The 24,999-nt window shown below is 48.5% G+C and overlaps 3 protein-coding genes across 6 annotated transcripts in view; 2 read left to right on the top strand and 1 right to left on the bottom strand.

Moving 5' to 3' along the window:
* Positions 1-194: 194 nt before the first annotated feature.
* On the top strand, positions 195-15,076 carry Atrip (ATR interacting protein). 4 transcript variants are annotated; one of them, XM_055629557.1, is made up of 13 exons: positions 195-550; positions 1,943-2,073; positions 2,978-3,148; positions 5,681-5,799; positions 7,464-7,591; positions 8,258-8,359; positions 9,111-9,237; positions 9,403-10,080; positions 13,418-13,554; positions 13,666-13,754; positions 14,123-14,203; positions 14,309-14,558; positions 14,917-15,076. In XM_055629557.1, the coding sequence occupies exons 1-13, from the start codon at positions 301-303 to the stop codon at positions 14,982-14,984; spliced, it is 2,331 nt and encodes a 776-aa protein (XP_055485532.1). In that variant the 5' UTR covers positions 195-300; the 3' UTR covers positions 14,985-15,076. The 4 variants fall into 4 exon arrangements, with proteins under 4 accessions (XP_055485532.1, XP_055485530.1, XP_055485534.1 ...); XM_055629555.1 differs by having other exon boundaries at positions 13,663-13,754; XM_055629559.1 differs by lacking the exon at positions 9,403-10,080 and having other exon boundaries at positions 13,663-13,754.
* A 75-nt stretch (positions 15,077-15,151) lies between these two features.
* Positions 15,152-16,898, top strand: Trex1 (three prime repair exonuclease 1). The gene is made up of 2 exons (XM_055629560.1): positions 15,152-15,639; positions 15,918-16,898. Exons 1-2 carry the CDS (start codon positions 15,557-15,559, stop codon positions 16,846-16,848), a joined length of 1,014 nt encoding a protein of 337 aa, XP_055485535.1. The 5' UTR covers positions 15,152-15,556; the 3' UTR covers positions 16,849-16,898.
* A 208-nt stretch (positions 16,899-17,106) lies between these two features.
* The window catches only part of Shisa5 (shisa family member 5), a 15,730-nt gene continuing 7,837 nt past the window's right edge, over positions 17,107-24,999 (bottom strand). The window contains exons 3-6 of the mRNA XM_055629561.1: positions 23,170-23,241; positions 18,773-18,888; positions 18,376-18,588; positions 17,107-18,247 (exon numbers count right to left, since the gene is read on the bottom strand). Of these exons, the coding sequence (XP_055485536.1) occupies positions 18,168-18,247; positions 18,376-18,588; positions 18,773-18,888; positions 23,170-23,241 (481 nt within the window). The 3' untranslated portion in view covers positions 17,107-18,167. The remainder of the gene's footprint in view (positions 18,248-18,375; positions 18,589-18,772; positions 18,889-23,169; positions 23,242-24,999) is intronic.

Raw genomic sequence — 24,999 nt, 5'->3', positions numbered from 1 at the left:
GCAGACGCTCCTCGAGCCCGCAGCCGGGATAAGCAAGACCGCGAGCACTGCGGGGCTTCCCGGCACCGGCGGGGACCGACGGGTGCTGAGCCAAGGCAGGCAGGAGCCTGTCCCGCGCGACGGCGCGCTCTGCAGACGTCATCCCCCCGTGCCCGCCAGCCGGCCGCTGATTGGCGCGCAGGCGAGGGCGCCGCTGGTCGCTGAGGGGGCGCCGCGGCGCGCGGGCGGTTGGGCCAGCCCGGGCTTCCTGCGGACAAGGTTGTGCTCGGCGTCCTCGGATGCTGCGGGGGGAAGGAAGTCATGGCCGGGACCCCCGCAGCGAGCCACCACAGGAAGCAAAGCGACGGCCCGGCGCCTCTCCCTGGTCTGTCGCGGGCCCTCGAGAACCCCCCGAGTAAGCGGGCCCGGGGCTTCTCTGAGACCGCGGACCCTGACCCCGAAGACCCCTTCGGCGCGCACGCGGACTTTACTGCGGACGACCTGGAGGAACTCGACATCCTCGCGTCACAGGCCCTGAGCCAGTGTCCGGCCGCCCCTCAGGACCTGTCCAGTGAGTGCCTTGGGGCCTCGCCCCCGGCGGATGTGCACGCCTCTTCAGCACGGTGGCCTGGGCCCGGGCCTCTTGCACCGGCGTTTTCCTTTCCCTCTTTAAAACGAAAGCACACCCCGATCTCAGCGAGGTTCTGTTTCTAAAGGTCCTTTGAATTGGTAGTAAAACATCCAGGATGTCAAAAAGGCCTTACATATCCAGATTTGTCCATAGACAGCCAGACTATTATTTATTTTCCTTGAAACGTGAGGAACCTCGGGACCGGCACAACCCATGTGAGCGGATTTAGATGTCATGCAGCCCACCGGAACCCTCGGGCAGAATGAACATAGAAAACGTCTCAGAGAGGCGAAAGATAACGTGTCTTACGCTACCAACAATCTATGCTAGCTGCCCACAGATTAGGAACGGCAACAGCCACAGGCAGTGGGAAGAAATACCAAAGCTTCGTTCCTTCCTAGAATTTACAATCTACTCAGGGAATAAGTGAAGTGTTATGAACTGTCAGAAGGGTTTGATGGACACCTTGCATCCGTACTTAGCATGTAAAGCAGCTGAAAAAATAGGATTATTCCTGGATGTGGTCCTCCATCTCTCCAGGCATTAGAAAACACTCGACCAGATGTTTTATTTGGCTGTGGTTGGGCACTCCGCTCCTCCTCTTTACCTAAATCCTGGAGTCCCCCTCCCCCATGGAATGTATCCATGTTGTTCACCATTGGTCTTTAAAGACAAGAAGATCCTATGCCTACCATATTGCAGTAAATAATATTTATGCTAGGTCATAGTCACAACCAGTGAAATCTCCTTTCAGGCATTAGCGGAGACTCTTGAAATTGGGTGTATAAAGAGAGAGTGTTCAGATCCCGTAAGGATTCTTTATGAGTTTATGTCATGTTCTGAGATTGGAAAGTAATGATAAAAAATTGGTTACTGGGTCTTTCTCACCTTGGCTTTCAAGAGTGCTTCCTTTTGCATTAAAATACTTATGGCAGGGGCTGGAGAGATTAGATTGCTCAGGGGTTACTGTCTTGCTCTTCCAAAGGACCGGGTTCAATTCCCAGCACCCATATGGCAGCTCACAACTGAATTGTCTATAACACAAATTCCAAGGGATCTGATACCTTCACACTGGTGCATGTAAAATAAAATTTAAAAAAAAATAAAAAAAAAGTATTTATGACAAAGGTAGGTACATACTGAGTCCTGAAGTATATATGTTTTTTGTTTGTTTGTTTGTTTTGTTTTGTTTTTTGTTTTTCCCAGACAGGTTCTTGCTCTATAAGTAGGCTAGCCTTAAATTTGAGATCCCCCTGACTTAGCCTCCTAAGTACTGGGATTACAGTTCTGTGCTACCATGTTCAACTTAATGGGAACTAATTTTTTGTACAGGTGCTCATAAGATCCGCCGATTAGATGGGTTATCAAATAGTTCTATAAGGAAAAACAGAGAAAATTCTCCAGTTAAAGATAATTTTGAATTAGAACTACTTCAGATACAATACAAAGAACTTAAAGAAAAGGTATGTCACTTTGGGTTTTCTTTTCTTTTTGCCTATTTGGTTCTGCTGTTGCAAACTGAACCCAGGATTTTACTTTCACAGATGCTGTACATAGACACTGTACTGCTAAGCTCTTCTTCCAGCCCTAACTTGTGTTCATAGCTAACTCATTCACTTAGGTATTGTGTAAAAAAGCATTGTGTAACATATATAAAAGGTTTTTTTTCTTTTTATTTATTATATTATGTATACAGTGTTCTGCCTGCATGTACACCTGAGTGCCAGAAGAGGGCACCAGACCTCATTATAGATGGTTGTGAGCCACCATGTGGTTGCTGGGAATTGAGCTCAGGACCTCTGGAAGAGCAGATAGTGCCTTAACCTCTGAGCCATCTCTCCAGCCCCTAAAAGTTTTAAAACAAGCATCTAGATTCATCCCCCTGAAATGAAAGAAGGTTAGGTAAAGAATGGCTGAACTTTTATTTGCTTGTGTGTATGTGAGCCTGTGTGAGTTTATGTCCACCACCTGCATGCAGGTGCCCGTGAAGGACAGGGGGCATAGGATCCTTTGTAACCAGAGTTACAACTGGTTGTGAGCCACCTGATACGGGTATTGGGAATGACCCTGGGTCCTCTGTAAGAGCAGTAAGTGCTTTTGGCTGCTAAGCCATCTCTCCAGCTTACACAGCCTATATCTTTATGTGTAGAACACATCATCATAGTGTTGGTATTTCATTAGTTTTTCAATCAATTAGATGTCTTTCATACAGCATCTGTAGGTGCCTAAGAAACCAGGAATATAACATGGAATTTTAGTTTGTGGAGTATGTGACCCATAGTGTTAAATCAATGCTGAAAGAATCTGTGGCAAGTGCATTCTGAAACTGTTCTTGCTGAATATTCACTGGTTGGGCATAATTTACAGCTGAAAGCAATGGAAGAAGAAGTCCTAATTAAGAATGGAGAAATTAAAATTTTGCGTGACTCACTGCATCAGACAGAATCCGTTCTAGAAGAACAGAGGAGATCACATTTCCTTCTTGAGCAAGAGAAGACTCAAGCACTCAGTGAAAAAGAAAAGGAGTTCTCCAAAAAGGTGACCCACAATATTTGTTTTGTATGCTATAGACAGTAGTTTTGCCTATTCAATTAATTACCTTAGCAGTAATAACCAAGGCTGAGCCTTTAATCTTGGGAGGTAGAAGCAGGTGGATTTCTGTGAGCTTTAGGCCAGCCTGGACTACATAGGGAATTCCAGACCACTAAAGGCTACACAGTGAAACACTCTCTCTTTTTTTTTTAAATTTATTTATGTTATGTATATGAGAGCTCTGTCTTCATGTACCCCTGCATACCAGAAGAGGGCATCAGATCCCAGTATAGATGGTTGTGAGCCACCATGTGGTTGCTGGGAATTGAACTCAGAACTTCTGGAAGAGCAGACAGTGCTCTTAACCACTGAGCCATCTTTCTGGCCACCTTTCTTTCTTTTTTTTTTTTTTTTTTTTTAATATTTATTTATTTAGTTAATGTATATGAGTGCTCTATCTGCATGTACACCTGCATGCTAGAACAGGGCATCAGATCACATTATAGATGGTTGTGAGCTACCATGTGGTTGCTGAGAATTGAACTCAGGACCTCTGGAAGAGCAGCTCTTAACCACTGAACCATCTCTCCAGCTCCCAACACTGTCTCTAAGAAATAAACAAAATAGAAGCAATAACCACTATTGCCTGGAAATAGTCAACCATTGTTTGTCTTAAGTACTCTTTGCCCTTATTGAATGGCATGTACCTTTCTTCCAAGGACTGCATTTGTTTTGAAAAAGGACTAAGATGAAATTCTGCTTTGCTGTGATTGTTAGTCTTGGCAGGAATAAATCACTAGCTTAGAATTTCTACAAATAAGCTTGAGTTAAGGCTCTTTGGTAGATTAGAATTCACTTGCCTTGGCTTAGTCAGAAGGAAACATGTTATCTGCCACATCCAAGTCTAGGAAGACAGAGAAGTACTAGGGATGCAGATGATTTAAGCCAGGTTTGTTATGAGACCTGCTGTTCTGTCCGCAGTGTGTTCTGACTGCAGCTCCCAGGCTTATATTTCAAAACTCCAGAGCACAGTTAAGACTTGGGCTTCCTCAGTTGGGCATGGTAAATACTATTGTTTGTAATGCTAGTACTTGGGAGGGTGGGGTTACTATAAGTCCAAAGCCAGCCTGGAATATATAGTGAGACCCTGTTTCAAAAAACCAAATGAAAGAAGGAAAAAAAAAAAAAAAAAAAAGACTGAAGTTCTCTCATTTCAAACTTAAAATTTTTAAAGAAGGTGCTGACTGGTATTAGTTAAGGTACCTGTTTCCAGACCAGTTCTGAAACCAAGAGATGATAACTATTGTTAAATCACAGTCCCAGATAGGAAAGGAGATCACGTTCAATGAAAAATGGTAGATATCCACTATCTGCCAGCACTTTCCCTTAGAACATCTTGATGCTTCAGTCACGGATATGCATTCCCACCACAGTGAAGTGGGCAATAATTAGAGTAGTGTCTGCTTATATTACCTCTTTCAGCAAATTCTATATGCACAAATACTTGTACCCACCACATCAAAAAAGATTGTTAGGATGCCCAAACATTACTTTTATTCTGTTCTGGTAATGTAGCCCAAGCTGGCCTTAAAGTCACTTTGTAGCCAAGGATGCCCTTAAACTTTTGAACCCTGCTTCTGCCTCCTGAGTGCAGACTGCCTCCTGGACTGCAGGCACTGCCTCACCCTGTTATTCAGCCCTAAGGTTTAAACCTACGGTGCAGACTAGATGAGGCCCCTTGCATCTGAGCTAGGTTCCACTTCCTCCTTCTGCTTTCCTAAGTTGCTTACGGCTCTTCTCCCTCCTGTGACCCTCTTTCTAGTTTCATGGCACACAAACATACAGATCTAATCACACACATACATACAGATTTTGGTAAAACTCCCAGATATTCTGCTCAGACGACCTAGAATTCTGTACTAAAGTTAATTAACAGATGAGCAGCCAAGTCCTGTGGAAGCTGAAGAGGACTAAATTTGACAGCAGTCTGGGGCAGAGCATGGGAGAGGGGTATGACAACAAAGGATGTTAGTGGGCGTCTCACCAGCTCCGTGCCGAGTGCTCTCCAATCACCATTTCACTTAATCCTCAGTCCCAGCCAAGAATGAGTCAATGTGACTAAACAAGTGATGGGGCTGGTTTTTGAACCCTCAAAGTGCTTCCACAATAAATTCTGATAAATCTTTCTATAGTATTTTTCAAGGGAAAAAAAGGCTAATATTTGAGGACATTTATATCACAGCAGACTTTGATAATATATTTTTCATTGTTTTCCTTTACTAGCTTGAGGTTTTGAAGCTAAGGGGTTTATTATCAAATTATTTTATTTTATTTATTTATTTTTGAGACAGACTCACTATGTAACCCTGGCTGCCTCAGAACTCAATATGGAGATCAGGTTGGTCCCAAACTCCCAGAGATTCACTACCCCTGCCTCTGCCTCCTGCGTGCTGGGACTAAAGGCATGTGCCAACATGCATATATTTGTGTGTATATATATCATGGTGCTACCACAGATACCTTTCTTTGGCCTTTCAGCTCCAGTCACTGCAGTCAGAACTCCAGTTTAAAGATGCAGAAATGAATGAATTAAGGACAAAGCTTCAGAGCAATGAACGAACAAATAAACTAGCTGCTCTCTCTTCTTCCCACGTCAGGTACGGAGGGCGCTGGCGGAAGTTTAGTTTGCCATTGTTTAGCAGAACGCATGAGACGGATCTGGATTGTTTTGAACAAAGGGTACTTTTCTGAGGCCCTCCTTCCTGAAGGGGAATAAGTGGTGTGAGTCATTACAGCATAAATGTTCACTCTACAAGTGACTACTCTGAATGGGGCATTATTAACACAGTTCCTTCAGACTAGAAAAAGCTGGGTAGAGAATCTCCAATTTTTTAAGGAAAGAAATGTTTACTTGGCTCACAGTGCAGGAGTGCAGGCGATCGCATTGGGGAAGGCATGGCAGCAGGACTGCACAGCTGAGTGGATTGGGAAGCCTGGAGAGAGGATGCTGGCACTCAGCCAGTTTCCTCACGTAACCCTTTTTATTCACTCCTGGACCCCAGTGTATGGTGTGGTACTATCCACATTCAGGGCAGGCCTTCCTTCAAATTTTGAAAAGAAACGAGGCTTTGTTTTTATGTAATTTGTTTAGCTAACATTGCCTTCTCCCGTCTCCTCTCCCCAAGCATGAGTGTGTTTCAGTCCTGGCTACTTAAAATATTTTTGCTCATTTGCTATCTGGGACCTTTGTCTTACAGCCCCATCTTTGCTACCAGATGTGCTCAGCTTGTTAATGATCTGTGTCCTGCCCTCTGCCTCCCAAAACATTCTGTCATGTGTCAGTTTCAGCCTTGAAATTTGAACTCTTTCTGGTATGCAACATTCTCTTTCCTTTGCTTGTGTTGGGCAGAGTGTGAAATTGAACTTTCCTTGCCTTGCTTCAGATAAGACAGGAGAAATGAGGAAGTCTGTCTTCACCTCTTTACCCTGCAGTTAGGAAGAAGGCCCGGGTGCTGCACAGTCAGTGCCGAGGAACTTACTCAGTTTTCAGGACACTTTCTGATAGACCCTCTCTCTTTGTTTTAAAGATTCTTTTTTTTGTGTACATTTGTGTATGTTTTATGTACAGGTATGCATTTGTGAATGCAAGTACCTATAGAGGCCAGAAGAGGGCATTGGATTCCCTAGAGCTGCAGTTACATATGCTTCTGAGCTGCCTGCCAAGGCCACTGGGAACTGAACTTAGGTCTTCCACAAGAGCAGTGTTCCCTGTCCATGCTGAGCTGTCTCCAGCCATGTGATAGCCTCTTTTTAGTTTAGTTTTTTTTTTTTTTTTGGGTGGGGGGGGAGTGCTGCAGGGGTGGCTCAGAGGTTAAAAGCACTGGTTGTTCTTCCAAAGGTCCTGAGTTCAATTCCCAGCAACCACATGGTGGCACATAACCATCTATAATGCGATTTGGCGCCCTCTTCCGGCATGTAGGCATACATGCAGAAAGAATACTGTTGAAATAATAAATATTTAAAAAAAAATTTTGGACCTAGGCACTGGTTATTAAAAATCGGGTGTTCAACATTTTAAACTTTTTTTTTTTTTTTTTTTTTTTTTTTTTTTTTTTTTGGTAGAATTGGAAGTAGTAAGGACCAACAGCCAGTATTTTTGGATGCCTAAGAGATTATGAAAATAATCTTTGACAAAGACCAACATATCCATAATAGATGAAACCGTTAGTCAAAATGTCTATTCAGGAGAAATTTAATAACCAGGTATTTTCAGAGGTTTTAACACAGTCATAACTTTGCTCATAGTTAAAACTCTTTCCAGTCCTAGGAAAGGTTCTTCTGTGGCCATAAAGTCAGAAGTATGTTCTCCACAGACTGGAAAAACAACTTTCCCTACAAAGGAGTCCTTTAGTGCTAATATGCCACTCTCCCACCCCTGCCAGACTGAGGGTAAGTCAAGCTTATGAATTGATTGCTGTATAATGGACTGCCCCAACTAGTGGCCTAAACAACATTTACTTTCTTTTTCCCAGTTTCTGCGCATCAACAGTTTGGCACATAGAGACCTTACTGAGGCTGGAGAGTCATTTAAAGTACCTCGGAGACTCTGCTGTGCCACTTTATAGTTAGACATATTGCCTCGCTTCCCACCGTCAGCCTTTTAAATCACTGCCACTGCTCTCCTGAGAAACTGCAGCCACATTTTTTGGTGACCCCAACTAATGGGGCACTGCACTGTAGGTTACAAGCAGGCAGAGCTCAGCAACCTGGATATAAGTTCCAACCACACTACTTAGCAGCGTCTGTGATCTGGGCAAGCACATTACATCTGTGCTTCAGTTTCTTTATATATGAAACAGCTAATTATGGCCTTTAATCATAGCGTTGCTCTATGAAACAAACAGCGCATACATGTAAAGTTAGTTATTGCTATTTTCACCATAGTGCTTCATTTTAAGAGAGGAAAACATTTCTTTCTAAGCATCTGGAGATACTTTGGCTCTGGTTTTGACTGAGTTTAAAGAAGGGATTGTTGAGTCTTTTAAATATTATGTGTAGAGTTTCTAAAACACCTGTTCTTTTATGTTCAGCTTTTGAATCACATTTTTTTTCTAGTTTCAGAGAATAAAACCCACAGTCTGAGAGGTAACCCCATGAAGCAAGAAGTGCAGGAGAAAATTCTTACCGACAGCTGGTTGCAGAGATCAAACACTCAAGGTACCAGAATACCTGCTTTTCTGTAGGAGCCTGCATGGCTCCTGTTTTCTTCTGTGCTACACAGAGTTGTCTAGGGGAATTGTCTGGGAACCCTATCCTAGGCATCATTTAGAGTGTTTGAGCACATAGGAGTCTATGACTTAAAAAGAAAAACCAAACAGTGTGGTGAGATAGCTTAGTTGGTGAAGGTGGCTGTCACCAAGCCTGACAACCTGAGTTCAGTCACTGGAACCCACATGGTCAAAGGAGGGAACCAATTCCCAAAAGTTGTTTTCTTATCTCCACATGTGCACTGTGGTACACATCCCCCATGCCCGTAAACAAAGATAATTTTAGTTAGGTGTGGTAGTGCATATCTTTAATCCCAATAGTCCAGAGCCAGAGCTGGAGGATAGAAAGGCAGGCAGGCAGGCAGGTGATAGATAGATTGATTGAAAGATAGATAAAAGGTTTTTTTTTTTTTTTTAAGGCTAAGAACAGGTATGTTACAGAACCTTCTGCCCCCATAAGCATCATAAGAGTTTACTAGCTTACAGGATGTGAGTTTAAAGGTTGCTTATCTCTTCCCCCTGAGGCCATAGAAAAGGTCTCCAGTATCAAGCTTATAATCCTAGCACCTTAGAGGCTGCGGCAGGAGGATCATGAACTCAAGGCAGAGAGGCAACAGTGAGACCTTGTCTTCAAAAAATGAAGGCAGGGAGGAAGAACTCTTCCGTATCAGAACATTCTAGAGTCACCTTGTCATTTGCAGGTTCTATTTTGATAAACTTGCTCCTGAAGCAACCTTTAGTCCCAGGGTCATCGCTAGGTCTTTGTCACCTTCTGAGCAGTTGTTCTGAGGTTCCTTCTGGCACCCTCTTGCAGCAGCCGGGGCTCAGGTAAGCATGAGTCCCCTGAGGGGCACTTGGGAGGAGTTTTCACAGAGTGCATGCCTTTCTGGGTCTGGCCAACATGTGAGAGTTCTTGTTTGGGGAGGATAGAGAAGTTGGCAGATAGGCGATTTGGGATTCCTGATGACCTAATCTGTTTTCTTTCGTTTCTAGTAACTTGGCTGGGATTTCAGGCCTCAGAACTGTCAGTTCTCAGGATGGGTCATTTTCCCCCTCTGCCCTGAAAGAAGCACAGACTTTAGCATTCACTGGATTAAATCTGGTTGCCAGGAGTGAGTGCCCACATGATGGAGACCTACCAAAGGGAAGCAGAAGAGCCTTCCCGCTCTGCCAGCTTCCTGGAGCTGTGCACCTCCTCCCACTTGTGCAGTTTTTCATCGGCTTACACTGCCAGGCTCTGCAAGACTTAGCCCCAGCTAAGAAGAGTGGGGCATCTGGGGACTCTCCGACACATCCCTCCTGTGTGAGCTCTGGGGTAGAGGCCAGCCCAGAGGACTCCATTTATAGCCTGGAGAGCTTCTCTGTGGCTTCGCTTAGCATCCTTCAGCACCTGGTATGCCACAGTGAGGCAGTCGTCTGTTTGTTACTGTCAGGCATGGAGACAGATGATGCTGCCAGGGAAGGAAACCTACTTCAACCTTGTGCAGATACGATCTCAGCCTCCAGGAGGGATGCTCATGACCAAAAACAGCATCCACTATTGAAGATGCTTCTTCAGCTGGTGGCTTTCTCTTCTGCAACATCAGGTCATTTTCAAGCCAGTGTCCTGAGCCAGTGCCTCAAAGTTTTGGTGAAATTAGCTGAAAATGCTTCCTCTGATTTCTTGCCCAGGTATAAAGACTCACAGGAGACATGATTCCCAATGGGTCTGCCCTGATCTCTTGAGGTCTAACCTGTGACTCTTGCACTTTTGTTCATCTCTTACCTTAATCCTACTTCTCAGCTATGGCTTGGTTCAGGGAGTTCTGAAGTGATGGGAAAAGGGACAGGTAAGCAAAGGCACATGTAATAAGGCTTTAACGAGCCACTGTGGAAGAGTGTCCTGTCCTTGGAGAAAGCTGAGTTAAGAGGCCTTTTGAATCAGAGATGTGGATCAGGTGAAGAAATGTGGCACAACATGTTTAAATGAGGTAGCGTTCTGTAAGGAAGCAGAGAGGATCAGGACTGTCCGCAGCCATGAGCTGACCTTGCTGCAGTCTGTCAACTTTGTCTCTTTTTTTTCCCCCTCCTCCAAGACAAGGTTTCTTTACATAATAGCCCTCGCTGCCCTGGAACTCACTCTGTAGACCAGGCTAGCCTCGAACTCACAGAGATCCACCTGCCTCTACCTCCCAAGTGCTGGGATTAAAGGCGTGCACTACCATACGCATCTGTGTTGGCATCTATTATGAGTCACAGGTCATTTGCTTCTTAAAAACCACTGTTGCTGTAAATTACTAACTTGAGGTGCTGGAGTGGTGGCCCAGCAATTAAGAACTCTTGTTTTTTTTGTAGAAGACTCAAATTCAATTCCCAGTAGCCACATGGTAGCTCACCATGTCACCCCTGTTCCAGGAAATCTAGCAGGCATGCATGTATAAAACACTCATAAAGTAGAATAAGTCAATAAGTGAATAATCTTAAAAAAATTCTAAGTTCTTAACTTGGGAGTTGAGAACATCAAGAGTAAGGGATAATTACAAACAGTGCCCAGCCTGCCCTCTATCCATCTCTCCATTTGTTTCTCTCAAAGCATGCATGTAAGAGGCCAATCCTGATGGGTGGTGGTGCACACTTTTAACCCTAGCACTCAGGAGGCAGAGGCAGGTAGATCTCATGAGTTCAAGGCCAGCCTGGTCTACAGAGCAAGTTCCAGGCAGCCAAGGCTACACAGAAAAACCCTGTCTAGAAAAATCAAATGACGAGAGAGTCCAGTACCTATGTTAAAATAATAACACTGCCCAGGTGCAGCTCATGTTTCATCCCTGCCAGGCAGCATGACTCACGCCTCTAACCTAGCACTTGGGAAGCAGAGATAGGCAGATCTGAGTTTGAGACCAGCCAGAACTACACACTAAACCCTGTCTCAAAAAAACAAGTCTTTGAACTCTATATTCCTTTGTCTTTGAAGTACTTCTGGATCATGTTTTCCAGCTGGTATTTTCTAGCCAGTGATATATGAAATTGAATACAGGCCCAACTTAGACTGGCTAGTTGCTTATTTCTTATGTGCTTACTGAATGAATCCCAGAAACCACACATTTTCCCTCTGTTCTGTGGACTCACAGGCTAGTGAGAACTCACTATCTAATGGGATCTTCTACTTAGCCAGGTGCTTTAGTTGCTGGCACAGGTGACACTCCTGACGCTGCACTCTGCTTCACACAGAGCCTGGCCCAGGCTAAATGCTCAGTCAGTATTTGTTAAACAAACCCTATACTGAAGCAGGAAAACTTGTCTAAAAATGCAAACATGTTAGGACAGTTCCAAGCCAGTTATTGTGATAAGCCATTGCCCATTGCTTTCAAAATACTTCTCTGTAGTTTTTATCATACTCATGTGCTCAAGATGAACTGCACAATTTCCTCTTTACCTTCAGGTGAAAGCCAGGGCGGATGCTATCAGGGCTGTAAAGTAGGATATAAGTAGCCAGAAAGCCCACAGTCTCTGTTCACTGTCATTGCCCCAAGGCTTGAAAACAAATTGCCCATAAGCAGAGAGCATGATTGCTGTACTTTTGTACACTGGTGCTATGTGTAACTTTTTTTTCCTTTCTGAGACAAGGTCTCACTACATATTCCTACCTTGCCTGGAACTTGCTGTGTGTAGACTAGTCTGGCCTAGAACTTAGAGATCCAGCTGCTTCTGCTTCCCAAGTCCTGGGATTATTATAGGTGTGCACGCACATGACTGGCATAGCATTTCGTTGTAAAGAAGACCTTACGGGTATAAAAAAAAGTAACTTGGAAACCAAAGGTCGAGTCTTTCCAGCTATGTTCAAGGGCCATAGTGGGTAGATAGGACTAGTTAGGCTAGAGAGCAACCAAATTAAACTGTTTTCTCAGATATCCACAGTACCTGGCAACTAAAGAATGCCCAACTTCTTGCCTATTTGTAGAATGTGCTATAAAATGAGGGCTGGAGAGATGGCTCAGTGGTTAAGAGTACTAGTTGTTCTTCTGAATTGGGTTCAATTCCCAACACCCGCATGGCAGCTCACAACTCTAACTCCAGTTTCAGGGTTATCAGATATCCTCCTAAAGATATAAATGCAGGTAAAACACCAATGCACATTTAAATCATTTCCTTAAAATGCTATAAAATAAGTTTATCCCAAATGTGAGCATTTACTTTCTGATGACACAGTGCTGGGTAGTCTCTACCCTCATGCTCTGTGCTGAGATGCCAGATGTGTACAAATTGGTACATGTAGACCAGCTCATGGCCACTCTCCCACCCACCAGTTCTCCCTCATGCTGCTATGGGTAATGTAGAGCAGGTCCCTTGGGACCTGGTTCCATGGCTCTACTTGTCCCTTTGTCTCAGACCTAAGGGGGAAATATCATTCATATTCTCTCCCCCTACCACACACACACACACACACCTCATAGGTCCCTTTCAGACGGTAACAGAGTTTTCCGACAAGCGAGAAAAATGGTGTTCCTTGCTCTGTGAATTGCCCCACAAGAAAGCGGTAGCCACATCCATGCTTGTCACTTTTAGAGCCCTCAGCAGTCCTCTGGTATTAAACAGACAAGGAACATTTCCCATGCTGAAGGTATGGACTTGGTCCCGTTTGAGAGAAGACACAGGAAGGAACCTGGGGGTGTCATGCAGTCCAGATCCAGGGAGTCTGGTCCCATTTACTTGATGATAGAGCCACATAAGCACCTATATTCTTTTTTTAGGGTGAAGGAGGGGTTGTGACGTGGTGAGACTTGGTTGCATATAGCCCAGGCTCATCTCCAACTCATTGTGTGGTGGGTCCTGCCTCTGCTTCCCAAGTGCTTCCCACCCCACCCCTGCTGAAGGCCTGTCACTTTAAGTCACAGCAGCCCTGTAGTAAGGGTTAGTACCTGCCTATTTGTGAATCTTGAAGTAAGCAGGCTACGATCAGGCCAGCATTTGAACCCACGTGTCCCTGCATTAAGTGTCCTTTTGTACAGTCATAACTGTGCCCATCCTTCAGGTTCTCCTGTGTACTGCCAATGTTGCCACAGTGCCTGAGCTCAGAGCTGCCACTGCCTTGTGTGCTACTGGCTGTTAAGTTGCTCTCCGTTCTGGTGGACCATGACAGCCTCACACAGCATCTGTGCTCCCACTCAGGTAAAGCAAGGCAAGCTGGGTCTTGGCCATCCTATAGTGGGAGAGAGGGACTAGGGCAGGGGCTACAGTGAAAAGGGGCCCCTGAGTGAGGCTGGGCATCCTTTTCAGAAGGCTGCCTTCTCCCGAGGCTGTACATGTACATTACATCAAGGCCTGACAAAGTGGCCTCAGAGACACAGTGGCTTCAGCTGGAACAAGAGGTAAGACTTGAGACACTGCTCACCCTCCACTCCTTCCTAAAGAGCCCAGAGTCTCCTTGCCTCCTGTGGGAAAATGGGAGCTAAATTCATTTTAGTTTGTCAAATAGCAACAGGTAAAATTAGGGGTTCCTCACACAGATGCACTCTGAGTTACAGTGGTGCTCAGCAGAGTTGCCCGGTAATGCTGCCTGGGTTTTGGAGCCTGATCCTGGAAGACATAGCTGTTGGTCAGATTTAGGGCACCATTTCTCAGAGCCCACTAGTGCAGCAAGGAGTTGTGGAAGTAGCTAGGGCTCCTTAGAAATGCCCACAAGAGCCCTTGTGACAGGTGGCCTGCAAGGGATGAGTCCCATCTCTTCTTGTTCCAGGTAGTATGGCTCCTGGCCAAGCTGAGTGTGCAGAGCCCTTCCCCCCGTGGCATTGGTTCTGACTGCCAGTGTAACATAGAGGTAGGTAAGTGGCCAGGGGCCAACAACATGCTAGCTCAGTTGGGTAAGTGCAGTCCTGCTTCTTTGAAGTGGCTAGGCCTCATTCTGTGCACTCTCTTACCCCAGGCAGTCAGAGCGCTCACTGTGATGTTACACAGACAATGGCTGACTGTGCGGCGGGCAGGGGGTCAGAGGACCCACCAGCAGAAGCAGACAGTGCGCTGTCTGAGGGACACTGTGCTGCTGCTGCACAGCCTATCTCAGAAGGACAAGCTCTTCACTGTGCATTGTGTTGAGGTCCTGCATCAGTACGACCAGGTGATGCCAGGAGTCAGCATGCTGATTCGAGCCCTTCCTGATGTGACCGACTGTGAAGGTAAGCCTGTTCTGGTCTGCATGCCTATGCCTCTCTGAGGCTCATGAAGATAGACTCCTTTGCCGGACTTCAGTGGGTTGCGCCTGCCACCAGAGCCATTCCTGGCACTGCAGACATTACTTCCTGCTCTGGTTCTTTGAGTATGCTAGGTTGCCCTTTGATCGTGGCTATTGAATTGGCCTAGCTGAGCCATGGTTTTTCTAGAAAGATCTGCTTTTGTATCACTTTTGCTCACAGCAGCCGAGGGAGCAAAGCGTGGAAGGGACTGGTTAGTTCCTGTGATGCTAGCAAAGGATGGGTAGACCTCCTGGCCCCGGTCTGTCAGGTTAACCTCAGAACCCTCTTCCTTTTGGCACAGAGGCAGCCCTGGATGACCTCTGTGCTTCGGAGACAGATTTGGAAGACTCTGAAATGGACTGTAGCTGAGGGCCGGAACATCCCGCCACAAGGTGGCACCAGCTCCCAATGCTGTCTGCCATTTCTACTGATTAAAACTGCAGCTCCTGCTGAGAACACGAGCTTTGTTTCCTGAGTCCAATTTGTGTGGCTGAGAGGGAGGGACAGAGCAGACCAGGAACTAGCTTGATTAGGTGACTCCCCTCACCTCCCCTGCCGGAGTGAGATGGTCCCTGTGGTAACTGATCTGCCTTGAGGAAAAACCCTGCCCTCTTCCAGGAATTAACCTGAGTCATAGCTTTGGGCTGGGGCAGAGGAGGCAGCCCTTTCCCAGGAAGGCCTTAGATAGTGATTCAAGGACTGGGAGAAAGGCAAGGAAAGTCATGGCAGAGACTCACAGGCATGTTTGAATCTGGGAGACAACCCAGTTTAAGTGTGAGCCAGAGTGGGAGCACTAGTACACTTTATCAGCCAGCAGGATCACAGCTGTGACTCTAGGAAGGCCTTTGGGGTGCTTGGAGAGGGAGGGAGTGGCTTTAGCAGATGAGGGCCAGGACTGGCAGGCTGACAGGCAGGGCGGGCCATGGTCAGGAGGCAGGCCTATGGGTGGACCCAGTCAGTTTCACTTCCTGAGCCACTGTTGCCAGCAGCAGAACCAGCAGACTGCCTTGTTGCCTGCTTCTCGGTAAGTGTGGACCTTAAGGTTTTGGGGTAAGGCAGAAAAGGTTTCCCTCACCAAGGGTGGTCAGGACTAGGGGAAGGGCCTCCCTCCCTCAAAAGGAGAGTAGTGTGCCCATCCCACAAGGAAGACAGCCCTACATCCAGATTCTCCCTCTGAAAATGGGCCCTGGGTAGTGCCTAACTCAAGGGAAGGGCTCAACTGTATCTCTGCCCACAGCCAACCCTACCCTGGCCCACTTCACACTTCTCTGCGACCACTCATTACCCCATGCTCCTCCCCAGGCTCAGCATGGGCTCCCAGGCGCTGCCCCATGGTCCCATGCAGACCATCATCTTCCTGGATCTGGAAGCCACTGGCCTGCCTTTGTCTCAGCCCAAAATCACAGAGCTGTGCCTGCTGGCTGTCCACAGATATGCCCTGGAGAACACCTCCGTCTCTAGGGGCCAGCCACCTCCCATACCCAAACCACCCCGCGTGGTGGACAAGCTCTCTCTATGCATTGCTCCAGGGAAAGCCTGTAGCCCTGGGGCCAGCGAGATCACAGGTCTGAGCACAGCTGAGCTGGAAGAATACGGGCGTCAATGCTTCGATGACAACTTAGCCAGCCTGCTCCGAGCCTTCCTGCAGCGCCAGCCACAGCCCTGCTGCCTTGTAGCCCACAATGGCGACCGCTACGACTTCCCCCTCCTCCAGGCAGAGCTTGCTGGGCTGAGCACTACCAGCCCTCTAGATGGTACCTTTTGTGTGGATAGCATCGCTGCCCTAAAGGCCCTGGAACAAGACAGCAGCCCCTCAGGGCATGGGCCAAGGAAAAGCTACAGCCTGGGCAACATCTACAGCCGCCTTTATGGGCAAGCACCGATGGACTCACACACTGCTGAAGGCGACGTTCTAGCCCTGCTTAGCATCTGTCAGTGGAAGCCACGGGCCCTGTTACAGTGGATAGACAAACATGCCCGGCCCTTTAGCACCATCAAGCCCATGTATGGTATTGTAGCCACTGCTGGAAAGACCAACCTGAGGCCTTATGCTGCCACAGCCAACGTAAGTCCCAGCCACGGCAGGAGCAGGCCACCCAGGGATTCTCCTCCAGCAAAGGTCCCAGAAGTTCCATCACAGGAGGGGCTGCTGGCCCCACTGGGCCTCCTGACCTTCCTGACTCTGGCAATAGCTATACTGTATGGACTCTTCCTGGCCTCACCTGGGCAGTAAGCCAGGAAAGAAACTATGGCAAATAAAGACCCCCACAGCACTGACCAGTACTTGTAGCCTCCAATTTCTTTGCAGCCTGGGCCTCTGGCCATACTCAGGCCCTAGGGACAAGGCACAGTCTCTTGCTTTCTTAGTAGGATAATCACACCTGTTAGGCTAATTAAGGTAGGGAAGAAACAAGTTCAAGAGATAGATAGAAATAGTATTTGCTGTGCAGCCTAGGCTGGCAGCCCAGGCTCTGAAGAAAGGGGAAGTGGGTCCAAATTTTCCCATTTATTATAAACGAGGGTGCAGAGCCTGGATGCTCAGAAACAAATCAATACACACAAAGCTAAGACAGCTGGTACAACAGCAACCAACAGGGAACACCGAGGTATTCATGTCTGGGCCAGAGCTACCTAATCCGGGCCCTCTACCCCCACTTTTGGTCCATATAGCTCCTTGTCCCTGGTGTCCCTGCTTCTAAGACAGACTGGACTGTGGTACAGGAGTCGCATGTTCTGTGAAGCTGGTGCCAAGGGAGACTGACTATCACAAGCAGGTTGTCCTCCAGGAACCAGGAATTTCAACCTCACACCAACTATCACACATCAAGAGAGAAAACAGGCAAAATGTTTGGCTAAAAGTAAAAGAAGACACTGCAGGGAGAAACCGGAGTATGTGGAGGACAGAGGCCCCTGGCCTAGTAGCAGGAGCCAGGCAAGCAAAGATGGGAAAGCTTCCCCACTGGAGCCTGAATAGCGAATGCATGTGGCTTCTCCACAGTCCCAGGAAAGATAATAGGGCATTCAAGACAGACACCTGATGGTGAATGGATGGGGCTCTGCCATCAGAAGCTGACCCGCTGCCACTGAGCACAGGAAATCTGCCCTCAGCACTGCGCTTCGGCCAGGCCCCTTGTGTTCTGCCCACCTATCTGCCCCCCCCCACCCCTGCAAAATGTAGCCAAGCCTGGGAACAAGAAATGGCCCTGAGCAGCAGCTAGCTGCTTCCTTCCTAGAGCAGGACATGTGGCCACAAAAAGCTTGCTCTCCTAAAGGTGACAGGCCATGGCTGGTCACCGTGGGGTGAACTGGGAAACATCTACCCCACTGTTTTTAATTTACTTGAGATTTCATAAAGTATAATTTCAAGTGAGAAAGAGAATAGGTTGGTTCAGACCCACACTGGTAAGGATTTGTGCCTACCTGGTCAGCAGCAGAGGAAGCCACATGTCTAGACAAGGCGCACACACACCACAGACAGCAGTAGGAGAACTCTGCATACCACTCACTCACACATGACATAATCAAATGACAGCCAAAGAGGCTGGGGCAGGCTCAGGGAACTGCCTTTGGGGGATCCATGTAGGCCGGGTTGTATGGAGGCTGGCTTGCAGAGTAGGGTGCGGCTGAGCCTCCTGAAAGTAGAAAGGACATGGGTTAGCTGTGGGGACACTGGCTGCAGTAAACAGGCAGGCAAGCCGGCAGGAAGGGGCCCGAGGGGCAGAGGCATGAGCTGGGGGACGTGAAGGTTCCAGGTGCTCACCAGCCAAAGTCTCGTGATAGGCTGGAGGTCCCGTGGGCTGGGCCAGGTAGGGAGGTGGGTACTGTGTCGGGTAGGGTGCTGCTGGCATTCCTGGCTGGGGGGGCATGGGGTGGTAGCCCTGGTACGTTGGTCCAGGATAGCTGGGGGCCACACTTGGAGGCTGAGGGTAAGGGGTGTGAACCACGGTAGTAGTTGTGGTGTTGGTCACGACAGCTGCAAAGAGAATCCTGATTAGTCAAAACCTTACAGCTCCCTAGGCCAGGAGAGGCCTCGCCTTCCCTCCCACCCCTCCATTAGCCAAAACAGGTTCCTGGTCAGCACCACTTGCCCTCCTGGGGATCTACATGCTCACACAGGGAGGGGCATTGGCGGGCAGGGTTGGGCAGGGCAAGCTTACGTCGTGGGCGACGGCACATCTTATACAGACAGCAGCAGGAGCAGGTAAAACATATGATGATGGTGGCAATGAACACCACGAAGATGGTCAGGCCAATTGCGACAGTTGCTCCAAACCTGCCAAAGAGCCAGCTGTAACCACCTCACTCTTCCCCATGACCAGCAACCCTCATTTCACCTGTTTCCAGGGCCACCCCTTTTGGCAAAAGAGGCTGAGAAACTCCCCAGTTGTGCGGTATGAATCTATTTCAGCCTCAGTTTCCTCATGTGTCCAACATGGCTGCTCTCTGTTTTACATATAGCGCCCTACCCCAGGCCCACTCCCTACATCTGCCTACCCACACACCTTGCCCTTCCCCACCAAATAAGCAGCTCTGTAATTGTCAGGTATATGCCACAAGCCAGGCAAGATGGGATCCGAGTCAAAAACAGGTGCTAAGTGCTGCAGAACTGCCTGGCTGTGTGACATTCCAGGCTGCCTCGTGGTTCGCTGGCATAGGTCCATTCCAGGGAGGCGAGATGGAGGCAGCGGTGCTCTTTGGAAGAGGCCTCCCTGCCTAGCCCGGGCACCCACCGAATAGAGGGCCTGCCCTCTCAAAGTCCCCCCAAATACTGCCAATAGCAGACGGGGCCTCCATTATCCCCCCATGGTCCAGAGCCTGTGCTGTATTCTAATAGAAGGCAAATGTTTGGCAACTGGAACAGGCACATTCAGGGCACCTGCCACTCTGAGACCAGAGAGCAAGGATGAAGGTGCTACCCCACTTACATGAGGAGTTCACAGCCCAGAGGAGCAGCAAAGATTTATCTGCGCCTCTTGGCCAAGGACAGACTTAGGGACAGGCCCACACACACTTCAGGCTTCCAAAACAGGAGGCTTTACCACCATGTGGCCCAAGACAAGCATCCAAGACGGAACCCGGAACCGTGAGACCATAGGTGTCTCCCTAAGCAGGCGGAAGCAGGAAAGGGCAAAAACGCCTTCACACAGCCGGTGGCATGCAGTGGGAGGTCCAGAGGCTCTGTGCCTCTCTCTACAGAATGTGCCCCGCCCCTGCTCACCCCATGTTAACCTCTGCCTTCACTCAAGGGGCTCCCAAAGCTCAGGACTCCCCTTTTTATCAGGGGCTACTCAGTTTCAATTTCCTCCCCTCTCAAAGAAATGGAAATCGAATCTCCTCCTCAGTCTTTCCCCTTTCCTGACGTCAGCGGCAGGAAGGACAGACTCAAGAGCCCTGTAGCCACCCTCTTAAAGACACAGTATGACTCAGGCACTGCTGAAGCACCAGCGGCTCGGGGGAAGGCTCTGAGAAGGGCTGGAAGGGGACACAGAGGCCAGGACACAGCTTCCCTGGCCTGCAAGCCCTGGCCTCTAAATGCAGCCCAGCGCCAGCCTCCGAGGTACTCTGCTCTCCTGACCCACCACATGGCCCTGCCAGGCCTGATCATGTTTCCCAGTTGGTTGTGATGCCTAAGGCTCCCCCAGCTCCTGGAACCACAGGAAGTTGTTCCCTCCCCACCAGTGACAGTGTGTGTACAACCTTTCAGTGGGTATGGTGTGAGTGCAGCTGACAATTAAAATCCAGGGTTTCCCTAACTGGATAGCAAAACTTACCAAAAAAAAAAAAAAAAAAAAAAGCCAACTTCAACCTTTAATTAAAAATTTAGCTGAGTGTACTCACACACAGGCAATACCTGAAGTTGGGAGGCTGTTGAGGCAGGAGGATTATGAGTTCTGGGCCAGCCTGAGCAACCTAGTGAATTCCAGGCAGGCCTGGACTATATTGAGAACCCTCCCCCCCCCCCCAAAAAAAAAACAAAACCTAACAACATCAAAAATCTCCTTGCAGGACCCACAAAGCCAGGCGGAGGCACCCCTCCCTCTTTATCTCTGCTCTAGCCAGATCACCGAGTACCAAGCTGTGTCCTTGTGTACCCAGGCCTTGCTGTCTGGGGCAGAGGGAGAGGCTCATCTCCACAACCCTCACTCCCACCTAATAAGTCCTGTTCATCTCTCAGACCTCAGCCCAAAGCATTAGTTCAAGGAGACACATTTCCAGGCAGGAAAACACCAGACTCCTTGGCTAATGCTATCACAGAATTAAAGTCCCGTCCATTCAGATGGCCCAGGGGGTCAGGCACTGGTGGTGCCCACATGGCAGAGACAGGTGGAGGATCTCCGAGTTTGAGGCCAGCCTGGTCTATGTATGAGTTCCAGGCCAGCCAGGGCTACATAGCCAAAAACCATAAGCCAAAAAACAAAGCACACTGAGGGTGTGACAACTCAGAGCGTGGCTAATGTGAGAGCCCTTAGCACACAGGGAGCAACAGATACCTAGCAGAGTGTCTGTCACAGACAGCCCTGTCCCCCAGCTTTCACTTCTGTGCACAATTCTGGGGCTCTGAAGAATAGGAGAAAAGGAAATCCTAGCATCCCGTTCTTCCTCTCCCTACCCCTATACTTCCAGCCGTCTCCACCAAGTCCCCAAAAAAGCCTTCCTGCACCATGTCAGGCCCCTGATTGGTCTCCACTGGGCCATCCACACTTACCACACATGCTTCCAATCTGCTCTTCAATATGCTGTGCTGGACTGCTCCTGCCAGGACGGGGGACCAAGCCCCCTTCAGTGCAGTCCACAGCGCTTCAGACCAGCTGCCTTCTTGCCCTCAGCCCCAGCCTTCCCTCTTGAGTCTCCCTGCCACTGCTCCTCAAAAGCTGCTGTCCCTCCGGTTCCATCCTTTGCACGTTCACCCTACCCAATCCTTCAAGGCAAGGATCCTCCACCCCAATCCCAATGTTAGCCTGTGCCTATCTGGCATCCCTGTGCAGGGCTGGACCTCTGTCTCTAGAGCAGAGGCCAAGGAAACCTGTTCACTTGTCCGTTCTCGCCTTTGTTCCTTGCTGGCAGGCACTGCTGAGCACCACCACCAACTCCCTCCTACCCTCCCTAGCACCTCTGGCCAGGAATCACAGCCACTCCCAACGGCTGCCGGCAACACTGACTGACCCATGTGTTCTTTTCCTCTGTGACTTGCTCTGTGGCACTGGAGTATGATTCCAGCAATCAGGAAGCAGAGGCCAGCCCAAAGAACATAGTTCCAGGTTAGCCGGGGCTACAGAGAAGGAGCCTGTTTCCAAACAAACAAACAAACAAACAAACAAACAAAAACACTGGAGAGAGAGCTCAGTTGATAGAGTGCTTGCCTTTGTGAGAGACAAATTATTCTGGTCCATTTTCAGTCTGTTGTGTGCTCAGAGCACTAAAATAATCAGCGACAAAAGGCCCCTATCCCCCACTCTGGCTGCTGGCCTGCTCGTCTCAGAACGTGAAGAGTTGGAATGTTGCAGGCACTCACTTGGTGGCCAAGCTCCGGACATTCACTAGATACGGCTTCACATTCTGAACCAACAGGACGGGGGATCCCGGAAGGAGGCTATACTAGAAGAACTGGAAGACTATACTTTTCTGGAATTTCTCACCCCTAAACACCATCCCAATTCTTTTAGCCTTTTCTCTGTGCTGGGTCCTATCCTGCAGAATCACATATTAAAAACGGTCTTCCTTTCTCTAGTCTCTCGAATATGTTATTACAGAGTGGGTGTCTTGTTTCTCACAGCTACCACACAGGAGGCCCTGGGTTCAATCCCCAGCACGGTATAAACTAAGCGTGGTGACACACGCCTGTAATTCAATCACTGGGGATGATCGTAAATTCAAGGTCATCTTCCAAGTTCAAGGTTAGCCTGGGCCACAAAAGGCTTTGTCTCAGGAAGCAAGGGAGGGAGAAAAGGAAGAAAGAAAAAGGGAGAAGCCTGGCCAGAGGAGTGTGCGGCGTCTCTGAATGTGGGAGGGAGGAGTCCCAGCTGCTTCCCTTTCTGGATCCCGAGATGGAGATGCCTCAACAGTGGTGGCCACGACCCACAAACCCCACATGGTGATGAAGGCCCTTCTGCTATCTCAGCCCCTGCCTCAGCCTTACCACCCCATCACCTCACACTTATCACCGGCTCCACCATCAGCATAGCCGTCACTCTGCCACGACCATCGGCCACCTGACTGCCACCATGGCCTCACAGCTTTGGAGTCATCACCGAATGTCATTTCCTCCTCTGCTACCCCTCCCCATCAGGTCCCTGCCACCCCACCACCCAGGTCAATATGGACGCCACCCCTGGACCTTCCACTACCAGCCCCCATGCGGTTACTCCTATTGTTTCTCTCCCCAGCATCCCCGTGCCCTGGAGGGTCAAGGATCCCAGGGGGCAAACATGACTACAACTTCACCAGGGCACCATCCTAATGATTCTGTGCCATCTTAGTGCACCGAGGCCACCCCCAGGCCTACCTGAGCCCTTATCACATCTGCCAGGAACCCTCCCCCAAAGGCCTTATTTACCCTGGCATGGGGTCACTGTCAAAACTGGATCGAAACGCCTGCGGCTCCAGAAACTCTGGGTAGGTGGGAAATCTGCTAAGAGAAAAGAGAAAGCTCATGAGGAGCGCACTCAATCCCCACCTGCACCCCCCACCTGCCGGGGAAAGGCACGACTTTCCCAAGAATGTGTACACACTGGGGTCCCAGGCCGAGGTGCTGCGCACTTCTCACTTCTCTCGAGCACGCTAAAGGCAATCCACGGGACACAGTGCATGAGGCCAAGAAACAGCAGCTCTCACACTTAAGATCTGGAAAGTACCTACTATGACCACAACAGGATGAAGGCGGAAACCAAAAGCAGAGGGTGGCATTACCACAAAGTTAAAGACAAAGGAAACACAAGGGAACAAAAGAAAAACAACTCCAAAACAACAGTCTGAGTTATAATCTGTCAGATGTCCGTAATTTCAGCACTGGAGACCAAGGCAGAAGGATCACAAGACTGAAGCCATCTCTTACACTAAGAAGAGGCTATGATGATCCTATACACTTGGACCAAGACCCCAATAGCTGTGTCTCACAAGGAAGGGGGAAGAGAATAGACTGCCCTTCTAAATACCAGTCTCTTCACGCAGGCTAGTGTACCCGGAGTAACATAACCTCTGTAGGGAGAGCTCTAGGCTCCCAATTCCGCCCATCAGTTTTATAAATGCAGTGTTAGACACACAATCAAAACCTCCCAGGAACACTAAGGGTGGAGAATGTGAATAGAAAACAGGAGTAATAACTGACAATAAAAACATCTACAAGGGCCAGCTATATCGGCGCACACATTTAATCCCGGCACTCAGGAGGCACAGGCAGGTAGATCTCTGTGAGTTTGAGGCCAGCCTGGTCTACACAGTCAGTTCCAAGACAGCCAGGCTAGAAAGACCTTGTCTCGAAAAGCTAAGTAAAACAAAAAACGTCCACAGGGCTCTGAGCATGAGATTAGCAGACACTGACATCAGGGGACAAAACACACTGTTTAAAGAACATGGCGGACCCAGTGAGACTCTGGCCTCCAGGCCTGACTTGAGCCTGATACCTGGGTGGAGGCTCAGTACCACAGTGGAGGGAGAACTGGCTCCTGAAAACTGTGCTCTCACATCTACACGTGTGTCGGGCATTTGTGTGCCCGTGTGCATGACAATAATGTAACTTAAAAAGTGCTTGGAGAACAAACCCGGGGACTAGCAGAAGATGAGCTTGGGCCAGCGATGGCTGGGAGGCAGAGGCACTTACTGTCAAGCCTGAGGACCCAAGTGTGATCTCAGAGCCCACATGGTAGACGAGAATTGACTCCAGGTCAACCTTTGCCCTTCACATGGGACGCTACACACACACACCAAAAATAAGTAAAATGTAATAAAAGAATAAACAGTGAAATTACCAGGAAGAACTTAAAGACACTGAAGACTGAGCAACCCTGAGAGCTTGGAGTACCCTAGAAAGACTGCTGGAGACTTCTAAGCAATTTTTCAGAAATGTGTTTCTATGTGGAACACGGTGATTTCCCTGGCTGTGCATGGGAAACACGAGAGAGAGGGGAATCAAGGGGAAGGGGTAAAACTTCAAGATCTGGAAAACAGAGGCTAGGAGTAGAGGTTTGATCCCCAGCACCAAAACAAACAAGCCACCAAAACCACCACCAAAACCGAAGATGTGGAGAATTGAGACTGCAGTCCAAACGCCAGATGACACGGAAATCAGAACACCAGGTTAGCCCAGAATGCTGCCAGTTGGAAACGAAGGAGGTGGAAACAGATCGGAAGAGCCGCCACAAGACTCAGCTGCCATTGTGGCCCCCCC

This window comes from Psammomys obesus, unplaced genomic scaffold, assembly GCF_907164565.1.
Source record: "Psammomys obesus unplaced genomic scaffold, mPsaObe1.curated_primary_1811, whole genome shotgun sequence".
Lineage (NCBI taxonomy): Eukaryota > Metazoa > Chordata > Mammalia > Rodentia > Muridae > Psammomys > Psammomys obesus.
This window is presented reverse-complemented; position numbering and strand designations above follow the sequence as displayed.

Coding starts and splice junctions, on each gene's coding strand:
- Atrip (XM_055629555.1), top strand. CDS start 301: ATGGCCGGGACCCCCGCAGCGAGCCACCACAGGAAGCAAAGCGACGGC. Junction 7,592..8,257: donor CCACCCCTGCCAGACTGAGG/GTAAGTCAAGCT, acceptor TTTTTTTTCTAG/TTTCAGAGAATAAAACCCAC. Junction 14,559..14,916: donor TGATGTGACCGACTGTGAAG/GTAAGCCTGTTC, acceptor CTTTTGGCACAG/AGGCAGCCCTGGATGACCTC.
- Trex1 (XM_055629560.1), top strand. CDS start 15,557: ATGGGTGGACCCAGTCAGTTTCACTTCCTGAGCCACTGTTGCCAGCAG. Junction 15,640..15,917: donor GCCTTGTTGCCTGCTTCTCG/GTAAGTGTGGAC, acceptor GCTCCTCCCCAG/GCTCAGCATGGGCTCCCAGG.